This window comes from Drosophila serrata, unplaced genomic scaffold (assembly GCF_035046125.1).
Source record: "Drosophila serrata isolate PLE 108 unplaced genomic scaffold, ASM3504612v1 contig_229, whole genome shotgun sequence".
Lineage (NCBI taxonomy): Eukaryota > Metazoa > Arthropoda > Insecta > Diptera > Drosophilidae > Drosophila > Drosophila serrata.
Genome location: NW_028257127.1, coordinates 504,779 through 527,108, shown reverse-complemented (window position 1 = coordinate 527,108; position 22,330 = coordinate 504,779). Strand labels below are relative to the sequence as shown.

General features: G+C 44.1%; 3 protein-coding genes and 2 pseudogenes across 21 annotated transcripts in view; 1 reads left to right on the top strand and 4 right to left on the bottom strand.

Moving 5' to 3' along the window:
* Positions 1–1,541: 1,541 nt before the first annotated feature.
* Positions 1,542–4,517, bottom strand: LOC147644115 (uncharacterized; annotated as a pseudogene). The gene is made up of 4 exons (XR_015271050.1): positions 3,996–4,517; positions 3,269–3,890; positions 1,899–3,041; positions 1,542–1,834 (listed from the first exon to the last, which is right to left on the bottom strand). The product of XR_015271050.1 is annotated as an uncharacterized LOC147644115 (transcript).
* Positions 4,518–9,194: 4,677 nt separating this feature from the next.
* On the bottom strand, positions 9,195–10,603 carry LOC147644114 (uncharacterized). The gene is made up of 2 exons (XM_086830177.1): positions 9,480–10,603; positions 9,195–9,415 (listed from the first exon to the last, which is right to left on the bottom strand). Exon 1 carries the CDS (start codon positions 10,601–10,603, stop codon positions 9,635–9,637), a length of 969 nt encoding a protein of 322 aa, XP_086686303.1. The 3' UTR covers positions 9,195–9,415; positions 9,480–9,634.
* Positions 10,604–13,600: 2,997 nt separating this feature from the next.
* LOC147644113 (uncharacterized) lies at positions 13,601–20,876 on the top strand. Its single transcript, XM_086830212.1, has 2 exons — positions 13,601–18,308; positions 18,411–20,876. The coding sequence occupies exon 1, from the start codon at positions 14,542–14,544 to the stop codon at positions 15,589–15,591; it is 1,050 nt and encodes a 349-aa protein (XP_086686338.1). The 5' UTR covers positions 13,601–14,541; the 3' UTR covers positions 15,592–18,308; positions 18,411–20,876.
* On the bottom strand, positions 16,927–20,378 carry LOC110188913 (uncharacterized; annotated as a pseudogene). The gene is made up of 3 exons (XR_015271070.1): positions 18,683–20,378; positions 17,904–18,421; positions 16,927–17,750 (listed from the first exon to the last, which is right to left on the bottom strand). The product of XR_015271070.1 is annotated as an uncharacterized LOC110188913 (transcript).
* conu (Rho GTPase-activating protein conundrum) overlaps positions 20,523–22,330 on the bottom strand; it is a 67,319-nt gene continuing 65,511 nt past the window's right edge. For 12 of the 17 annotated variants that reach the window (XM_086830190.1, XM_086830193.1, XM_086830184.1 and 9 more), the window contains 2 exons: positions 20,940–21,458; positions 20,523–20,886 (listed from right to left, as the gene is read on the bottom strand). In XM_086830190.1, the coding sequence (XP_086686316.1) occupies positions 20,752–20,886; positions 20,940–21,458 (654 nt within the window). In that variant the 3' untranslated portion in view covers positions 20,523–20,751. Of the gene's footprint in view, positions 20,887–20,939; positions 21,459–21,548; positions 21,831–22,330 lie in introns of all 17 variants that reach the window. The other 5 variants (XR_015271060.1, XR_015271058.1, XR_015271059.1 and 2 more) reach the window with 1 other exon arrangement.

Below are 22,330 nucleotides of genomic sequence, written 5' to 3'. Positions count from 1 at the left end.
AAAAATATCAAATAAAAAGTATTTACCTTCAAAAATCTAACAAAGGAACAAATTAAACGTAGTATGCAGATTTGCTTAGCGTCGAACAACTAATACAGTAGAGGTTTCCGAATTGAAATTAATGCATTTTTGACAAAGTTATAAAATTTTTAAAAAATATAATTTGTATCAGTGAATTAGCCATTTCCGACCCTATAAATTATATATATTCTTGATCAGCATTAACAGGCGAATCTTTCTGGCCATCTCAGGTTGCAAAACAACTTATCCAATTTTTTCAAACAATTTTAAGGGGTTACATCGTTAAGATTGTGAAAAAAAAATTGGATATATTAAAAAGTTTAATTTAGTATGCAGATTTGTTAAGTTAAAAATTAATGCATTTTTGACAAAGTTATTCGATTTTTAAACTTTGACGGTCCCAAAAAATATGATGTAAAAAAATCGTTTAAAAATAGATTATCAAATAAAAAGTATTTACCTTCAAAAAACTAACAAAGGAACAAATTAAACGTAGTATGCAGATTTGCTTAGCGTCAAACAACTAACACAGTAGAGGTTTCCGAATTGAAATTAATGCATTTTTGACAAAGTTATGAAATTTTAAAAAAATATAATTTTTATCAGTGAATTAGCCATTTCCGACCCTATAAATTATATATATTCTTGATCAGCATTAACAGGCGAATCTTTCTGGCCATCTCAGGTTGCAAAACAACTTATCCAATTTTTTCAAACAATTTTAAGGGGTTACATTGTTAAGATTGTGAAAAAATAATTGGATTTCTTAAAAAGTTTAATTTAGTATGCAGATTTGTTAAGTTAAAAATTAATGCATTTATGACAAAGTTATGCGATTTTTAAACTTTGACGGTCCCAAAAAATATGATGTAAAAAAAATCGTTAAAAAAAAAAATATTAAATAAAAAGTATTTACCTTCAAAAAACTAACAAAGGAACAAATTAAACGTAGTATGCAGATTTGCTTAGCGTCAAACAACTAACACAGTAGAGGTTTCCGAATTGAAATTAATGCATTTTTGACAAAGTTATGAAATTTTTAAAAAATATAATTTTTATCAGTGAATTAGCTATTTCCGACCCTATAAATTATATATATTCTTGATCAGCATTAACAGGCAAATCTTTCTGGCCATCTCAGGTTGCAAAACAAATTATTACTTGAGGTCCCAAAAAATTTGATGTAAAAAAATCGTTTACAAGTCTCCTTGAAGGCGTTTTTCAGAATATTTGTTAGGTCCTCAACCTCCTTGTCGAGTGCCTTTGCAGTGGATATTGTCTTGATCCTCCTGCCGTTTACTTTAGATCGAAAAATTTTGCTGAAATTGTTCCAATCCGTCTTACGGGGGTTTCTTCTTGCACCTGTTTTTTAACTGGTGTCGTTATTTCAAAGAAAATGTATCTATGGTCTGAGAAGGAGTGTTCTGTTGATACCCTCCAGTTATCGACCCTGTAATTATTTTGTTCTATATGTAATGTGAGGTCTAACACCTCTTCCCAACCTTGAAAATTTTCCGTGCTCGGAAAGATAAAGGTCGGGGTGTTACCCTTATTGCATATCGTTACGTTCCTACATATAATATTGCCAAAGAGTGACTCACCTCCTTCGTTAGTCTCCGAACTACCCCAGAGCGTGTGCCTCGCGTTCGCATCACACCCGAGCACCAAGGTCGTCTTCGTCGCTTCCGCCCATTGCAGCAGCTTGACTACCGGCTCAGGCGGGGCCGGCTCGTCATGGGCCATGTACGCAGATGATATGGTGACTCCGCTCCCATCCGCCGCCACGAATTTGGCCACTGCTAGGTCAGGTGTGCTGAGATTGGGACAGAGAAAAGCGTTAAAATGATTCTTGATTACAAAGCAAGCTCTCGACCTACCATTCGAGTTTGTGCACAGTAGTGTGTATCCTTGTATTCTCAGTCCAGCGACTTGCCCGTCCCTGGTCCAAGGCTCCTGTATCAAACCGATGTCGATATCCCTCTCCCTTAGAAGGATCGTGAGATTAGCTGAAGCTTGCGAGCTGCGCTTCAGATTAATCTGCACGATTCTCGACATCGATGTTGGTGGGGGTGGCGTCAGGAGATTTGTCGTCGATGACCATGTCGTCCAACAATTTGTTGGTGTCATCGACCTCCTCCAGAATCTCGTCCGGCTCGGCCAAGAAGACCTTGATCTTGGCCTTCCTGATGCCGTACCGGACCTTGTGGTCGTTTGCCTCCAGCTGGGGCAGACATTGCTGGTTAATCAGCAGGAGGAAAGGCTGGCTCGCCTTCATTACCTGCTCTGCCCTGAGGATGGTCCAGTCCTCTGTATGTATATCTGGGTTCTGGGCCTTCAGACAGGCAATCACCCTTGCATGGTCAGTTTGGCCCTTAGGTAACCAGATGCGAGCTCAGGGTCTCCTTGGGATCTCCCTGGCGTGGACTAGCCTAATCTTAAGGCCAGCCCATGTGTCGCTAATCTTAGCCACACACTCCGCCAGGAAGCTTCGGGAGAACCCGTCGTCGCACCTGATGACCCGGTGCCCTCTGACCACGTCTGAGGAGTCGAAGGAGGGGATGGGGCCGGTCGGCATGCTGACCAACCTGTCGGTCACCATGTCGGCCAACTTGGCTTCGATCTCCTCCCACTTCACCGACAATAGGCGACCGTCGTCATGTAGCTCGTCCACCAGTGCTATAGCCAGACTGTCTCTGGCCACCTCGCTAAATTTCTTTGCCTTGCTGACAAAGTTAGTCGCTCGCGGCTTACCCAGTGGGTCCTTCGCTCTCTTAGGTGCGCTTTCGCTCACTTCCTGTGAGCGAATTCGCTTTGCATTCGAGGGCTGGAACGCCGCCGGGTTTGCCGCTTTGTACTGCTCATATTCCGCGATCTCCGCAAGGAATTTGGCCTTGTCCTCGGCATCCCGATGGTCAGTTTTGCCCTCAGCCTCATTCTTGGCTATCTTGCCGAGAACGAAGCGGGCTCTGTTGACCCTCGCTCGTCTCTGGTCGCAGTATGGGTCGACCTCGTGCTTGAACCTATACAGGTATGCCTTTAAGCATCCATGTCCTGTGATGATCTGAGTGGTGTGTTAATAGCTGTCCGTGTCCTCTCCATGTCGGGAATGAGCTTGTAGGTCCATCGCCCTGTGCTCGTGTTGTCCCATCCGCCTTGCCACAGACCAATAGAACTGCTTTGCTGGATCCTGCTGCCCGAGTTTCCTGATCTGCACTCGTCTGCAAGCAGGGCTATTGGAATTGCTAACGATACCACCAGTGGAGCCTCATCCGACACAGTGCAGAAACAGCTGGAGATGAGCAACGCGCAGCGTCTGTACACCGATTTGCACTGCCGGCTGTAGCTAGCAGTTTTCATGGCATCGGCCCATATCGGCGCAGTATACAGGATGGTCGAGGTCCCCACTGATGCTATCAGTTGCCTGCTATGCTGCTTGGGGACGCGCGTGTTGGCCATCATCCTCGAGATGGCAGCGGTGGCCTTGGATGCCTTGGCCGTCGCATACTCCAAGTGTATCTTGAAGTTGAGCCTATGGTCAATCATGTCTAGGTACTTTATGGCCGGACTGGACTCGATGGTTATCGAGCCGACCCTAAAGTTCACCTTTTCGACCGCCTTTCTGCTACTTATCAGTATTGCTTCCGTTTTGTTTTCGGCAAGCGAGAGTGCGCCAGGACATTATCATGTCAATTGCAAGACTGCATATTGACGAGACGTCGGCCACGTCTTCTCCACAGTGACCAGCGCTATGCCGATCGCGAATCCCACAACGGCGCAGTCATCAGGCAGCGGAAGCCGCAAAATCCCGTTGTACATTAAGTCCAAGTCAGGATTGGCTTGAGAACAGAGCCCTGGGGTACACCTCCTGCACGTGGTGCACCTGATTGCCGGCGTCGGATGTGTACGTCAGGACTCGGTCCTTGAATTATTATTAGGCTATTAGGTGGGTGAGGTTACCAGATATGCCGCGATGCTGGAGTGCCTGTAGGATTAGGCTCCACTTCGCCGAATTGAAGGCGTTTTTGACATCTAGGGTGCAGACCAGGCAATATTGCTTGATGCCTCCCTGCCATCTTTCGCCTTCGATCGCGTTTGCCGCCAACTGCGTTACCTCTCGAATAGCGTCAATCGTAATCCGATTCTTCCTGAAGCCATGCTGCCGGTTAGATAGGGCTCCTCGCTCTTCGATCTCCCTCTCTAGTTTGGTGCAGATGATGCGCTCGAATATCTTTCCCGTTGTGTAGAGCATATAAAGGGGCGATATGAGGAAGTGTCGTCATTCAACTTGCCTGGTTTCGTTATGAGGACTAGCCTTTGTTCCTTTCAGGCTTTCGTGAAGGTATGCTCCAAAATGCACCGGTTGTATATCCGTGAAAACAAACTCGGATAGGCCTTCATTATGGCATGCAGTGCAGCTTTCGGAATGCTATCTGGTCCCGGGGCCTTCGCTGCTTTAACAGTGCCAAGCGCATACAGTCTTTCCTTTTCAGTGACGAGTGTCCCTTCGCCCGGATGTATGCTAAGAGGCATTATGGGCAGCAGCGCAGGGAACAGTGTGGAGACAATTGCTCTAAGTTGTTCCTGGGATGTTGGGGTCGGTGGCCTGCCCATGACCAACTTGTAGGCCGAGCCGAATGGTTCCCGGTCTGCTGCATCACACAGCTCCTGGAAACATTAGTTCACCATGGCGGCATCGCAAGCCTTCTTTACCGCTATAGTTAGTCTTTCTGCAGCGGTGTTTGCGTCGGCATTGATAGCATTGCCGTCCATGCTGGCTATGAGCACGTACATATTTAGGGTGTTTACCTTGTAAACAGGATGTCTGGTGGGTGGGCCCTGCTGCCTTTGCATCGTCTGCGTTATTATAGCTTATATTGGTTAGGTCGATGACGGACTCTCCGCCTGGCTTGCTGTAGGTGCATCTTCCTCCAACATTGAACAGGTAGACGTCCAACGTGGTCAGGGCATCCAGGAGGACGGCTCCCTGCTGGGTCGTCCTTAAGCTCCCCAGGTGGTGGGCCATGCGTTGAAGTCCCCAGCAATTAATACCGAGGATCCCGGGTGATGTTCTGCACTACTATATGCAAGTTCAAGGTAGCAGCTGTATGTTGTGGTTGCCAGGACCTTGGCCCAGGCGTAGCTAGTTCTCGACATTCTCTGGGATAGGTGTCCGGGGGGCTGCCCGCAGCTCTAGTTGGCTACACCACCGTCCTCGCTCTGTTGGCAGACTCCCTCTGCCTTCGCATTATATGGTTCGCTCAGTACAGCCCTGACTTGTTGCCAAGTCGCACCCAAGTCAGCGACACCAGCCGCGTCGGAAGACTTTCCTGCCAGCATGGGGGTGGACTTTCCTGCCGGCATTGGGGTTGTCAGCTGGCTTACGATCGCAGTAGAGCTCTTGGTATGGCCCTCGGCCAGCGCGGCGCTAATGTCGACCGGTAGCTTCTTTAGAGCCAGCATAGTGTCAATCGGCCCCTGCTTGAGTCGACCCTTAGCTTATTGTGGGCTCCTGGCTGGTCCCTGTCAGAGCAAACCATGTCCCAACTTCATTTCGGGGTGGCAGTACCATAATCGGAGTCTCCGAAGACGAAGATAGGGCCGATCACTTTCGGGGATGCTGACACTGGTTGCGTCTCGGTCATGGTCGTCGGAGGCGAGCGTTGCACCCCCTGCTTAATGCTCTGGAAGTTTGCGCAACAACTCCTCCTCTGCTCTGGCTACGGCCAGTGCCTGAGTCTCGTCGATCCGGTCTGCAGGTACTTTCTACCGGCTTATTGCACCTGTTCCTTTATGGGGTCCCTCGGTGCACGGGATTTCCCCCAGTGGATGCCTGATGGGAGTTATACCGCTCCTACTCAGTCCCCAGAGCCACTTGAAATGGCGCCGCCTCAGCGGAGGGGTTGGAAGATGCCCAGGTCCTCGGCCTTTTGCTCTTGGCCCCAAAAAGGCGAATCTAGTTTTCCTTTCATTTCCAATAATCGAGCTAGGAGTTGGCCTTGGCCTTGAGAACCTGGCTAGCAGTGTTGCCCAACACTTAACGGCTTCAGAAGCCCCCTGCTCGTGCGTTGCACCACACTGCAATCAGCTGATTTAAGTGTGTTGCTGCCCGGAGGAGAAAACGCGCGAAAAATAGTCGCTTTTGGATGCTAAGATTGTGGGAAGTGTTTTAGAGAGACGGGGGCTCTCACAGGGAGCGAGAGAGGATCCCCTCTTACCATCAACTTACACTACCGATATTCTGAGCGTCCAGATTGCCTGCAGGAGCCGACCCTGGTATCTATCCCAAAGGGTCTTGAACTACAGATGTTTGCACTTTTAGGGTATTTTCCACCCACTTGCACTGTCTCGCGGAGCGCGGAAAAACGCGTCTTGCCACAGTGAGTTTCAAGTGTGCCGTGTGTGTGGCCCTGCGGTGTTTTTGGCTCCGCCGTGGTTTTGGCCCTGCCGTGCGTTTGGCTCCGTAGTGTGTGTTGCCCTGCCGAGTGTGTGGCTCCGCCGTGTGTGTGACCCTGCCGTTCGGTGGGGTGTTGCTCCTACTCTTGTCCCTATTGCTCTTCTTACTACCATTCCTAACGCTATTCCTACTGCTAATCTTACTAATATTTTTTTTACTATTTCTAACGCTATCCCTACTGCTATAGGTGTGTTCAAAAAGTAAGGTGAGTTTTCAAATTTTGCGGGCAACATATTTTCGATTATCGATTTTTTGTTTTGTTATGTTAGTACATTCTTCCCTAACATATGTACCAAGTTTCAAGTGAATCGCCTTTTTTGTTTGGATGTGAGAGGAGTAAAGGTTACTAGTTGTTTTTCGTGCTCGGCGATTTTTTGCTATCGAAAAATATAAAACAAAGGATTTGCATAAAATTTTGTGAAAAAAAATATAATTAAGTTTTCCGAAACACTCGAAATGTTGACAGTGGCATACGGTGAAACTGTTCTAAGTAAAAAAATTTTTAGAAGTGGTACAAACTCTTCCAAGTTGGCCGGGAAGATGCCAATGCCGAGCCTCGCTCTGGACGCCCAAGAACGTAACAAAAACTGATGAAAACGTTTAAGCAGTGAAGAAAATTGTTTTGGAAAATCGTCGAATCACTATCAGAGGAGTTGAAGATGTCGGTGCCATGAAATTTTTCTTAAACGTTTTGGGCATGAGACGGGTCTCGGCGAAGTTTTCTCCGAAATTGCTGAATTTGTTCATCATCGCTCAAGAGCTGTTGAAAGACGTCAACGACGACCCAGATTTACTCAAAAGGGTCATAACTGGTGACGAATCAAGGGTATATGGTTATGATATCGAAACCAAAGCCCAATCGTCCCAATGGATCCATATTTTTCGATAGAAAAAAATCGCCGAACACGCAAAATAATTTTTTATAGATAAAATAGTTATAAAATCTATTTTATTTAATCTACATTATTGATTTTTATACTGCCTAGACTATTATATTATTAGCATTAAGTAAACAAAAGTTATGGTTGTTGGCTGAGATGATAATTTGAAGTCTAGTGTAGTTAGTTTAGGGCGAAGGCGAGAGCGCAATAAAGCTCTCTCACGCTCTTCGCGAATTCGCCTCGCCTTCGCCAACCTTAGCATAAGCTAGGCTAAGCTAAGAAGTATAGATTACTCGCATTTTTTGAATTCAAAGCATCGCATTATTTTTCGTCCGTGCCAAATTCTTGCCACCACATATCGGTCTAGTTAATTTAATTTTTAATAAACTAATTAAAAAATTCATGGCGCCCCCGGGTGGACAAGAATAAAATTGGCAACATATTAAAAAACAAAATAATAGTGACAGTGACACAGATATATATATATATATATATATATATATATATATATATAAAGTTATACATAAGTGCAGTACAACAAGCAAGTGTTATTATTGCTTGTAAAAATTGTTGCCCGCGACGCGCTGTATATAATAAATTAAATTTAAATATTTTAAATAAATTAACCGTGTCGGTCGCGAAAAAACTCTGCTGCGCCAACTACTGCCATCAACGAGGGATCATCAAGTACAGGAAAGTGGCAGCTGGAATACATTTATATATGTATATATATCACCAATCAGAGGTATTTGTGCAAAAAATTGAAAGCTGGAGTAAAATAAATTAATTGTTTATTGTCTTGTGCTGAAATATTGCACCTCGCTTTCAATTCTTGGCACATACGTATTTATAGTAGAGCAACATTGCATGTTTTATTTATTCAATTATATATTGTCTAAAATTAACATATATACATACATAATATTGAATCGCACTTGGACTCAACATTTATTTATGTTATTTATTGTATAATATTGCAATCACTGTCGCAACCTTCCCCTCCTCTCTCGTTAAAAATCGCTTTAATAGTTGGGAAGTTAATCCAAGCTTGCGCACCAATACATAAAGCCTTATATACTAGCAGCTGCAGCGGTGAACTTTTTCGTTTCCGCTTTCGCTTGTGTGCCGGTGCAGTCGTTGTTGTTGTTGGGCTCTCTTAGTTTGGCGCGCTTAGATTAGCGGACCGCCAAGTGACGCGCTACCCTGTTTTTGTCGGGTATACTCTTTTTCGGTCATTTGATTGGCGGACCGCCAAGTGACGCGCTACCCTGTATTTGTCGGGTATACATTTTTCGGCGTCACTTGCACCCACTATTAATATTGATACTGCGTGACTCGTTACAATTAAATACATTATTTGTCATCAGAAAAAATATTTAATAGACTTTTCGAATATAATAAAAATATTAATTTGTAATATTAATTAATTTATTATTAATATTAAATAATTATTAGGTAGGTAGGTTACAGTGGTGAGGCCCTTTGCTGGGGCCTCCAATTAGAGCTAAGCTCCTTTTTGTTCCACTCCCTCTGTTTTTTGTTGTTATTCACTATCAGTACCATCCAGAGTCAGCAAGGAAACCTAGGATTGCTGAAACTTTTAGCTTTCCTATGTTTCTCAGTGACTCCATCTGGTAGGCACCGAAGTGGCGAAATCTGATGTGGTTTAGCGCTGGGCAGAAGCAGAGCAGATGTTCCGGTGTATGTAATATACATATGTAATGTGAGGTCTAACACCTCTTCCCAACCTTGAAAATTTTCCGTGCTCGGAAAGATAAAGGTCGGGGTGTTACCCTTATTGCATATCGTTACGTTCCTACATATAATATTGCCAAAGAGTGACTCACCTCCTTCGTTAGTCTCCGAACTACCCCAGAGCGTGTGCCTCGCGTTCGCATCACACCCGAGCACCAAGGTCGTCTTCGTCGCTTCCGCCCATTGCAGCAGCTTGACTACCGGCTCAGGCGGGGCCGGCTCGTCATGGGCCATGTACGCAGATGATATGGTGACTCCGCTCCCATCCGCCGCCACGAATTTGGCCACTGCTAGGTCAGGTGTGCTGAGATTGGGACAGAGAAAAGCGTTAAAATGATTCTTGATTACAAAGCAAGCTCTCGACCTACCATTCGAGTTTGTGCACAGTAGTGTGTATCCTTGTATTCTCAGTCCAGCGACTTGCCCGTCCCTGGTCCAAGGCTCCTGTATCAAACCGATGTCGATATCCCTCTCCCTTAGAAGGATCGTGAGATTAGCTGAAGCTTGCGAGCTGCGCTTCAGATTAATCTGCACGATTCTCGACATCGATGTTGGTGGGGGTGGCGTCAGGAGATTTGTCGTCGATGACCATGTCGTCCAACAATTTGTTGGTGTCATCGACCTCCTCCAGAATCTCGTCCGGCTCGGCCAAGAAGACCTTGATCTTGGCCTTCCTGATGCCGTACCGGACCTTGTGGTCGTTTGCCTCCAGCTGGGGCAGACATTGCTGGTTAATCAGCAGGAGGAAAGGCTGGCTCGCCTTCATTACCTGCTCTGCCCTGAGGATGGTCCAGTCCTCTGTATGTATATCTGGGTTCTGGGCCTTCAGACAGGCAATCACCCTTGCATGGTCAGTTTGGCCCTTAGGTAACCAGATGCGAGCTCTGGGTCTCCTTGGGATCTCCCTGGCGTGGACTAGCCTAATCTTAAGGCCAGCCCATGTGTCGCTAATCTTAGCCACACACTCCGCCAGGAAGCTTCGGGAGAACCCGTCGTCGCACCTGATGACCCGGTGCCCTCTGACCACGTCTGAGGAGTCGAAGGAGGGGATGGGGCCGGTCGGCATGCTGACCAACCTGTCGGTCACCATGTCGGCCAACTTGGCTTCGATCTCCTCCCACTTCACCGACAATAGGCGACCGTCGTCATGTAGCTCGTCCACCAGTGCTATAGCCAGACTGTCTCTGGCCACCTCGCTAAATTTCTTTGCCTTGCTGACAAAGTTAGTCGCTCGCGGCTTACCCAGTGGGTCCTTCGCTCTCTTAGGTGCGCTTTCGCTCACTTCCTGTGAGCGAATTCGCTTTGCATTCGAGGGCTGGAACGCCGCCGGGTTTGCCGCTTTGTACTGCTCATATTCCGCGATCTCCGCAAGGAATTTGGCCTTGTCCTCGGCATCCCGATGGTCAGTTTTGCCCTCAGCCTCATTCTTGGCTATCTTGCCGAGAACGAAGCGGGCTCTGTTGACCCTCGCTCGTCTCTGATGGTGAGACATTTTCGCTATCTCTGAGGTGGTGCTCAGCTGAGCCCTACCTGTATGTTTTGATTGGGGAGTGCTACTCGCCCTCCCCTCGGATTGCGACTCTTCTCCGTCGGTCTCCGATACAATGTGAGATGCAGCGACCAGTCTCGGCCTCTGCATCTCCTTCTCGTCCTTCGTTGACATTGTTTGGGGTTTATCCTCTTCCGGGAGTTCCGAAGCTCGGTTTTTAGAATTCATTTTAATACATAAACGCACGCTTTGCTCAACCTGGCAAGCGCAGCGGGCCAGAGGGGGTTTGGGGCTTTGAAGAAGGTCGACCGCAGCTTCGCCCCAAAACTGCGGCAAGGCCACTTACGACCCAGGGTTGCCTGGCCCTGGGAAGGCTCCGTGTAGACACAGCTGTCTTTACCCCTCAGCTGCGAACCTGGAAGTCAGTGTGCACGGTTTGCATCACACACCTGACTTGAGGAAAGGCTGATTAAAGACTGCCTAAGTCCGCCCGACTACAATTGGTCAGCATTCCCGGTCGAGCCTCGACTGGGGACCTGCTTTCAGTCGCCCTCGCTTGGAGAGTATAGTCGCACTACCGATGGTTTACACAGCTACGGCAGATGAAGCAGTCATCCGTTTATCCCCCTGTGCACCCTATCGGCTGAAGGCCAAAAAAAAATAAATAAATAATTATTTTATTATAAAAAATATATGTATATATATATATTTTTTTTTATTCTTTTAATTGAGTGTTTATTTGATATTATTTATATTTAATTCGAAAGCTATAATTAATACTTTCGTCGTCTTTCTGATTTAAACAATAATTTTAGGCCATTATTATCATTCTTGGGAAAATTATTTAATTAATTCGTAAAAATGAGCCAGGATACAAAAAATAAATCTCTTCTGGAGGAGTTAAAAAGCAAGCTCCAAAGTAGGGTCAGAACTATTCGCCGATTAAACGAGCGGCTGGAACACGGTTCGATTCCGATTTTAAAAGAAGAAGAATTGAAATGTCGACTCGAAAACTTAAATGCTTCAATTAACAGGCAAATCAAATACAAGAACAGATAGAAGAAATAGATAGTGGCGATGAATATGGCGACGAGTTGGAAGAACTTAGCATCGTGACCAAGGCAAAATTGATGTCATTATTATCTGCCATTAAGACAGCAGCCAGCAGCGAAACTCCGGGATCAGCTGCGGCAGCACCAACTCGTACGCGACTTCCGAATTTGGCATTGCCAAAATTTAGTGGAAAATTTTCGGAATTTAAAAATTTTATTAGCCTCTTCGAAACTTTGGTCCATAAAGATGCCAGCATTCCAGTTATCGAAAAATTTAACCATTTAATTTCATGTCTTTCTGGTGAAGCTTTAGGAACAATTAAAGCTTACCAAGTCACCGAAAGTAATTACGAAAAGGCGATGGCCAGTTTGAAAAAGGTTTACGATAACGAATGCCTCATCTTTATGAATAATATTTCAACATTGTTGAGTCTTCTAAAAATATCGCATCAATCCGCATCCTCCTTGAGAAATCTTATCGACACTGTTTCGTCGATTTACGGTTCTCTGCTATCGATAGGAGATGATACAAAAATTTCGAACGCAATGTTGATATATTTGGTATTAAATAGAGTCGACCCAGTGACCAAACAAAAATGGGAGGAACAGCTCGATTATGAGACATTGCCACTTTGGTCCGATTGTGAAAAAATGTTAAATCGCCGATACCAGCATTTATCGGCTGAAGAATCAACAAAACCAAAGCTGGAAAAATTACCGTCAAGCAAACCACATAATCGAAGCTCATTTTCGTGTTCCTCCTCCAACAGCAAGCCTCAGCAAACTTGTAGCTATTGCAATGCAGAAGATCATTCACTACAGAATTGCAGCCCGTTTGGGCGTCTCTCTGTAATGCAAAGGTTCGAGTTTGTTAAGTCAGCCTCCTTATGCATCAATTGTCTGCGAAAAGGGCATACTGTGTCAAAATGCAAAGGAAAAAAGTGTAGAGCTTGTGACCGCTCACATCACTTTCTGCTCCACAGATACACAGTGCCTGATAAAAGTTTAGCGTTGCCACCCCTTTAAGAGAATATTTCTCATACCTTTAACCAAGAGCAGCCTTCCACGTCACATGTTATGCATGCTACGTCATTGGACAGGGTAATCTTGGCTACGTCAATCGTAAGCGTGCACACGAAAAGCGGTGAATACGTTTTAGCCCGAGCACTTCTGGACTCTGGGTCTCAAACGAATTTTAAAACAGAAAAATTAGTGAAGCGTTTACAGATTCGTAGAGAGGAGTCGTGTATCAACTTACTTGGTATTGGTGAGTCCAATTCTCTAGTCAAGAAAAAGATACACACCGTGGTGAACTCACGAATCAATGGGAGTGAGTTCTCGTTCGATTTCTGGATCTTAAAATCGATCACCGGTTATCATCCCGATCAATCGGTGAACGTCAACGATTGGAAGATCCCAAAGAACCTCCCATTAGCAGACCCCTACTTTTACAAGTCCCAAAAAATTTATATGCTAATCGGAGCCGAATCATTTTTCAAATTGCTAGCTGTTGGTCAAATTAAACAAGGTCCTGACTATCCAACTCTTCAAAAGACCCTTCTTGGTTGGGTTGTCTCGGGGAGATATAAATCTGCAGCCCCGAAGCAAGTTGTGAATAGTTTCAGTTGTAGTGAAGAATCGTTGGTGTCGATTGGCACCACGCTACAGAAATTTTGGTCACTGGAGGAAATGCCAAATCCAAAGAAAATTCTGTCGCCTGAGCACAAATTATGTGAAGAGTACTACAGGAAGACTACTCAGGTATTGCCATCAGGTCGGTTTGAAGTAAGGCTGCCGTTTAAATCTGACCCTAAGGGGTTAGGCAATTCTTTTGATGTGAAAAACGGCGGTTTTTGTCGCTTGAGAGAAGGTTGTCTCGAGATCCTGACTTAAAGACCATGTATTTGGAATTTATGGAATAATATCTCGCATTAGGTCATATGTCGCCTACAGACAACAAAATTCCTTCCACTCCACATTATGTCATTCCCCATCAATGTGTGTTGAGGCCCCAGAGTAAGTCAACAAAGTTGCGCGTTGTTTTCGATGCATCGTGCAAAACATCGACTCAGGGGGCCTTAAATGACATCTTGATGGTGGGACCGACAATCCAAGAAGAGTTGTACTCCACTCTACTCCGCTTCCGGCTGCACAGGTATGCCCTGACTGCCGATGTAAAAAAGATGTATCGCCAAGTGATGGTTAACGAAGCGGATAGGCAGTTTCAACTCATAGTGTGGAGAAGAGACCCCTCTGAATCCTTGAGATTATACAAGCTCAACACCGTTACATATGGTACTGGACCAGCCCCTTTTCTTGCTATTCGGTGTTTAAAAAGGTTGAGTGAATCTGCGAAACTTTCATTCCCTAGAGCTGCCGACGTAATTGGATCCGATTTTTACGTCGATGACATGCTAACTGGTGCTGCATGCGTAGAGGAGCTACGGACAATCAAGTCTGAAGTGTCTCAGGTTCTTCAAACAGCAGGTTTTGAATTGACAAAGTGGTTTTCAAACTCACCTGAGGTCACTGCATCTGAGAGCACAGTTAAGTCGATACCTATCTCGGACTCAGAGTCAACTAAGGCGTTAGGAATATCTAGGTTGCCTAGCGAAGATGCCTTCAAATTTAAAATTGACGATTCTGTCATGGGTCTCCGAGCGACAAAACGGAACATTTTATCGGTGACATCCAAGCTGTTTGACCCCCTCGGCTTATTAAGTCCCATTGTATTAAAGGGAAAGATCCTATTGCAGGAACTGTGGCTTAAGAAGTTAGACTGGAATGAGTCAATTCCGCTGAATTTAGAAACTGCATGGAATATGCTAAAAAAACACCTTGTCGCAATTGGATAAGATAGCTATTCCTCGGTTTGTGCATACTGATCCGATGTCACCGGTGCAATTACATGCCTTTGCCGACGCATCCATGAGAGCCTATGGAGCTTGCGTCTACGTTCGTAGCAAATCTGCTGAAGGTTACAAAATATCGTTGTTGACTTCAAAGTCGAAAGTAGCGCCGCTCAAGACAAAAACGCTCCCAAGGCTTGAGTTATGTGCCGCTCACCTTCTCGCAGATCTCTGCCAGAGAATCAAACCGCTAATAAATGTCCCTATCGAGCGAATCGTTTACTGGTCGGATTCGGAAGTCACTCTCCATTGGATCCGATCTCATCCATCGTCGTTGTCGACATTCGTTTCGAACAGGGTTGCGGAGATTCAAGAATGGTCAGGACAGGCTACATGGCGGCATGTTCCAACGAAGCAGAACCCAGCAGATATTGTGTCTAGAGGTTGTGACGTCGACGAAATTGGACAGTCCATCTGGTTCACGGGGCCTCAATTTCTGAAGGACGAGAAGGAGAACTGGCCCAAAAATGTTCATTTCGAACCGGATGAGGAATTCTTGCGGCAGGAATCAAGAAAGACTGTGGTCGGACTGACCGCTGCGGTGCAAACTTCCGATTTGCTGGACGTCATCGAGGGATTCTCGTCACACCTGAAACTGCTGAGAGTGTTCGCTTATATGTTCCGCTTTATAAGAAAATGTAAAGACAAGAGTATAGTTTTCGAAAAAACTCTGTCACCGACTGAATATACTGAAGCATTTAATAAGATCGTCGAAATAATTCAGAATCACGAGTATCAAGTAGAAATAGTAAAAATTCGTAAAGGTTCCAAGGTCGGCCCAAGTCTTCAGCGATTGAACCCATTCATCCATGAAGACACCGGCACTTGGTGCAATTTTTCGTTGTTGCGAGTTGGGGGGCGACTAGCAAACGCTCCTATATCCTACGATGCCAAGTTTCCCTTGCTGTTGACGAAACGCTCCCAATTTGTGCAGAGCTACGTCCAGCATCTGCACCACAGAAATTTTCATGTCGGTCCTCGAGCACTTGTGAGCATCCTACGACAGCGTATTTGGACCATAAACGCTTAGGAACTCTGCAGTCAGACAGTTCGATCGTGTGTGTGCTGTTTTAAATACAAGCCCCGACTGATGACTCAAATTATGGGAAATCTTCCCGCAGAAAGACTCCGTGCTCTCCGCCCATTTGCAATATGTGGCGTTGATTTTTGTGGCCCTGTTTATACGACATTGAAAATACGAGGAAAGCCCCCATATAAGTCCTACGTTGCCTTATTTGTTTGTTTTGCGTCCAAGGCGGTTCATTTAGAAATTGTTTCAGACCTAAGTACTGACTCTTTTTTATTGGCTTTTCAAAGGTTTATTGGTCGCCGAGGATGTCCCCAGACCGTGCATTGCGACAACGCGACGAACTTCGTCGGAGCGAGTCGCCACTTCCAGGCTCTTCGCGAGAGGCTCGAGGAGCAGGCGGACGCGATTCGCGAATTTGCATCAAAAAGCGGATGCGAATTTGCGTTCACACCCCCTCGGGCTCCGCACATGGGCGGACTATGGGAGGCAGGTGTGAAAACTGCCAAGCACCTACTCCTACGAGCGGTGGGCAGCGCACTCCTCAACGCAGAAGAGCTGGAGACAGTCCTCGTCGGAATCGAGGCCATAATGAACTCGCGGCCCCTCGGAGCTCTCAGCCAGGACCCAAGCGAGGGAGAGGCACTCACTCCAGGACACCTGCTGACAGGCGGGCCCCTCGTCGCAGCACCAGCACTGCGGACCCCGGACCAGGCGGGTCTCAGCTGTTTGCGGCGATGGCGGCGATGGTCCCGGGAGTATGTGCTGGGCCTCCAAATCTGAGGAAAGTGGCACCACGAGCAGGAAAACATCAAGGAGGGACAGCTCGTTATCGTGGCAGAGGACAACCTGCCGCCTCAACAGTGGCTACTAGGACGGATCGTCGCGACGCACGCAGGAGAGGACGGCATGGTCAGGGTCGTCGATCTTAGACGGAGCGATGGAGCCATCTTCCGAAGTGCGATCCACAAGCTGGCGCCGCTTCCAGGATGTTGAAGCCGTGGAGGCGTTCAACGGGGCCGGTGTTGGCTGAGATGATAATTTGAAGTCTAGTGTAGTTAGTTTAGGGCGAAGGCGAGAGCGCAATAAAGCTCTCTCACGCTCTTCGCGAATTCGCCTCGCCTTCGCCAACCTTAGCATAAGCAAGGCTAAGCTAAGAAATATAGATTACTCGCATTTTTTGAATTCGAAGCATCGCATCATTTTTCGTCCGTGCCAAATTCTTGTTACCACATCTCGGTCTAGTTAATTTAATTTTTAGTAAACTAATTAAAAAATTCAATGGTAATTATACAATGTTATAGTTACTACTTAACAGTAAGACAAAACTGCTGGGAGTAACAATTTAACAGCGGTCAATACGTTTGTTTGTTTTATAGTTCTGGCCGGTAAACGCATTTACAAGTATGTATTTTCATCACTGTTTGTACGCCATTTAAAGCCTAATAAATAATTGTAGCTGTACGTTTTTTTATACGGTCAGTGTTTTCTGCCTGATCTTTGTTTAGTAGCTATCGACAGCCTCTTCATCGGTTTGCGGCGTATCGAGTTTTCTTTCTTTTTTAGCCTTTCGTCGATTTATCCATGGCATAAAGCTCCAAAGGCTGGCCCCAGCCAGCAGTGTCAGTCCAAATGCATGGAACAGCGGATTATAATCATTGACCGCCTCAAACCAGAAGTTCCAAAGCGGCGGCCCAACTGAAACAAGGCGTTAACAAAAAGGCTGATGCCATATGATGTCGTTAACCGTTCGGTACCTAACATATCTGCTAGATTCCAGAAGCTAGACCGAAGAGGGCTCACCAGAAACAAACTGAGCTGTATGACTATGCAAATGGCAGCAATGCAAGAGAAAGACCTGATATAGACAAGCCTCCAACAAAGTACCACGTCTTAGGTATGTACCCCATGTCAGAAAGTGCTGAGCCTCTAATACGACCGATAAGATCCGTGGCAGAAACAACGGATAGTAGGTACACTGATAAAGATTTGTTAAAGCCTCTGGTTTCTCCAAAACTTGGAAGCAAAATTATAAAATTCGTATACCTGATGGCATTTGTCGAACTAGAAATTAGTATGACTAAGTACATCGGGCAAGCTAAGATCGAAAAACTTTGACCGTTGCGGTACTTGTGCCTTACCCCGAGCTACATCGGTTGTGGGGAACAGTAAGTAAGTAAATAATAGTAAGCTTTATTGAAAGCTTTCTATTCCTGTCAATGTGATTGTTAAAAAAATTGCTTATTGTCTTTAATATAGACAGATTGTAAATAAAATCGTTTCAAAAAAAAAAAAAAAAGCTACATCGGTAGTCCCAGACATTTCTGGACACGATGAGTCACTTACCACGTCCGCTCCGTTGTTACTGCCATTGAACGAATGGCTGGAATGACAAAGTACTACCTTGATATGGTGTGCTAACATATAGAAAGCTACTAGTTGACGGCGAACGCTTAGAGAGTCCCGACTTTGAGGAATTTCTAAGAGAGAGTTTGTTTGAATTAAAGCGAGTCTCCGGTACAGCATACAAGAAGATTGTGAGTTCAGTTGGCCGGGCGTAAACGTTTGATTCCTTTGCGGCAACCTCACTGGAGTACTTATCTTTCGAGTTCGAGATTGGAATTCATCACCAGGCTTGGATTAACTTTGAACAACAGCTGCGGAAGCACTACGAAAGAACAGCTGTTTCTCATCCTCTGGTAAAAATTGGGGGGTTGGTGGTGAGTTATGGGGTAGTAGGTACTTATCAGCTTGCTCCTGGCCTACTACGTTATCGTTAACGTTCTCGAATTTCATCTCTATTCCAATGTCCTCTTCTTCAGGTATGTCTCAGCTCAGCGGCCTGCTTATGTAAACTTTATGTATGCTCAGCGTAACAGTGTGAGCGCGAGGAAGAGTGTTTACGTTAGCTGTCGGCTGTATGAAATATACCGACGCTGCACTTCTCTTATACTCAAGCATATTGGTGCGGTCATATTACTCCGCACTTGACAATATGCTTGGTTGTCATACTTACTTAAACTTTGCAACAAAGTGCTACAATGTGTTTCTACTTATGTTAGTACCGTATGTACTCTATATGTGTGCACGCTACACCAAAGTCTGGCGGGCACGTAGAACACGTACCATGTGTTGCTTCACAGGCTCATAAAAAAGAGCAGCTACAAAATCATTGAGGGTAATGCCCCCCATTATGATGCACGATGCTGCCGAGTGCACTGCCTGACATGCACAGACCGTTCGCCAATCCCCGTAATTTCGCAAAGTATGAAGTCACAATATACACTGTGGAAGACCGGCAACAATGCCTACAAGCACGCCATAACTGATATACAGGTACCCAATCGATGATGCCTAGAATAAAGGCTCCGCTCAGGAGAATTACGGTTCGATATGAATATTTGACGGAAAGGATACTTGAAACAGGACCCAATGAACTATAGTGAAAGTAGCACAACGCTGGTATCCAGGAAGCCTTTGTAGGCGAGAAGTTGAAGGCTTCAGCGAACACCGAAACTTTTTATCGTGCCAGGAATGAGGATATTAGTCAAACACGAGCCCAAATGCACTAGTCGTATTCACTGTCATCATTTTTTTTGTTGAATAAGTTAACTGATTTATTGATAGTTTCATTTGCAGTTTCATTCGATTTATGGTCTTTGTGATATCTTTTTTTTTTATTTTTGTGTACATACATTTTCTTCATGCATGGTCTCTTAGGTTCTACTATTTAGGCAATCTAAATTCGTCCTGAAGCAAAATCGTATGTCCAGGCATTCAACAGTAAAGTAATTGGTGCACTTGTAACCTTTACGCCTCTCACAACCAAACAAAAAAGGGGATTCACTTGAAACTTGGTACAGATGTTAGGGAAGAGTGTACCAACATAACAAAAGAAAAAATCGACACAAAACACTCCTCGTATATATATATTACGAAAGATCAAATCGCGAGAATGTCAAGGTCATTAATCCTGTTTCCGATAAATCCATCATTATATCTAGAGGCTCCCGAATATTGTTTTTTTTAGTGTTTAGTGAGATTCAGGAGAAAAGCACTACTGATCACTTCGACCGCCAAATGTAAACTGTTTCATTAAAATAAGAAATGGCTCAAAATGTATTTTAGAAGACGTATGAAACTTTTGAACTTTTTCAATATGAGGGAGCAGCGCTAGGAATGAAGGCTTTATTTAATAATTCGTCAGTGTTCAAGTTAGGACGCCCTTCCCGGCGGCCGCTGCCCCGCCTTTGTCCACCGAACTTCATATGTATGCTGCGAAATAAAGCTAAACCACAGAAGCGAAACCCACGAAGCCCCCACCTTTACTTTTTTCGCCATATACTGTCGTGTGCAACGTGGGATTTTCATCGGACTATTCACCCCCAGGACCTTTAACGGCAGGATCGCCCCTCTACGAACAGTCAGGAATCCTAAGAGCCTCATTTGTGAACAAATACTGGAGAATGCATTTTTTCTAACGGCCAATAGGTCGGAACGAAAAAAAAGTGTTCGGTACGACCGTGGTGACATTAGACATTAATGGGAAGGTACTGTCGGCAGGAGACGAAAAAAAGATAGCTTTGTAGTTGATGTTGCTCTTGCTGGCTTTCGTTTTTGTGGTGATATTGTTGAAGGTGATTTTTTTTTATAATGCCTAATCCTGATTAATTGTCGGTCGGTTTATTCAGTGTTTTCTTGGTAATTCGCACTTCATAGTCTACAATAAATGAATAATATATTTATACTTTATGTGGTTGGAGATGCCTTATTTTGCCGTTTACATATTTTCTTGGTTGGCATGGGAGCTATAATATCTTCCGCTTGCAATTATAAACTGGAAAAACGACTTTACAAACCTTAATGATGTTTTATAATGCCTTATGCTACTTACGGTTGGATACTTATACAATAAATTTGCAAAATCAATAATATATATTTAATTGTTTTTTTACTTGTTCCGTAAAAATATTAACAATACTGCATGAAAATTATTGACTTTAGATTTAACTTTTTTTTTAAAAACTTCTTTTTATGAATATACAACGATGAAATGAAGTTAATCTTGCAATCAAAATTATTAAAAAGTATTAAAATAAATTAAAATTCAATCAAAACTAGGCACCAAATGCAACCGTATTAATATCAGGTATTTTATGTATCTTAAATAACTAAGCGATGTACATGATTCGGCTCAGTTGAGTATGCATTAATATCGGCTGTGGATGGACCAATTACTGCCGAATTTTGTTCCTGTGATGAAACCAATGTTAAACCCCGAGTTGGTCCTTTTTTAGCCTGTAAATGAAAAATATTTTGATTTTAATTTTTACACGATACAAAAAACTTACCGTCTTTGTAGTCTTACACCTTGATTCCATAATTAAATTCTTCGGTACTTGGAAAAGCCGCTCGCCAAGTAAAATTATTACGTTAGTTAAACGACAACAGTCTGCGGCCACCTTAACTTGCTCTTCTATACTTTTTTTGTCAATTGGGTGTATAAACCGTGGTGGAAAAAATGATGGCGCAATTATAGTAGAAACGTTATGTATATTCATTTTGTTAATATCCTTTAAATCAATTATGAAGTTTAAAAATTTGAGTAGCGAACGTAATGTGTTGCGATTTTCGTGTGGTAGCAGTTGGCATAGGATAGATAACGCACATCTTTGATCCATTGTAGGAAGTTTGTTACATTGATAAAAAAGTTTTATAAGTTCGTTGGTAAGCAATGGTTGGGGAAGTTCACGCAACCAACGTTTAAGCAATGCGCTCAGCTCATGGATTGTAGCGGTTCTAAATAGATTAGATATCTTTTCAGGCTTTTGATAAAATATTGATTCGAATTCGTTGTACAGCATTTCAGTCTGGAAATAAAATAAAGATGTAGTACATGAAACAAAAAACAAAAAAAGAAATTAACTTTAATTACAGTTACTTAAAAATATTATATTTACCATTTTTCAGTTACAGTTTTACATTCACAGTTTTGCGAGTTTTTCTATATCTAACGAACGTTTGTATGACAGCAATATCCCTTCAGCATAAAAATTCCATCCCTGTCCGATTCCTGATGTTATGTTCGAAAATCAAAACCAAATCTCATGGGTTTCGGTAAGAGAACTCCGAAACAAAGTATGCAATGAAAATTCTACCTATGTTCGGCAACTTCCGATGTACTGACTTAATTTTCGTTGTTATTTTCGAAAAGATTCGGAGATTCGAAGAGCATTCGGTTCCTAAATTAAAGTGAGACAAAGAAAAATATTTCTTACCGAAAAACAAAAGAATCGATAGTCTCGTTGTTGAAATCGATTTTTTACCAGCTCTACTGACTACTGAATGCTAAGGCATTCACAAGTGTTTTGCATTGAAATTTATTAAATATTGATAAATGGTAAGTTACTTATTTGTATTCAGTTAAGGGGGGTTAGGTATTTTATGTTTTTTATACCCTTGTAGGGTATTATAATTTCAATCAGAAGTTTGCAACGCAGTGAAGGAGGCACCTCCGACCATATAAAGTATATATATTCTTGATCAGGATCAACAGCCGAGTCGATCTAGTAATGTCCGTCTGTCCGTTTCTACGCAAACTAGTCTCTCAGCTTTGAAGCTATCTGAATGAAACTTTGTAGTTAGTCTTCTATATACTCTCACTCGTATATATGTCGGAACGGGCAGGATCGGACGACTATATCATATACATATATAGCTACCATAGGACTGATTGGAAAAT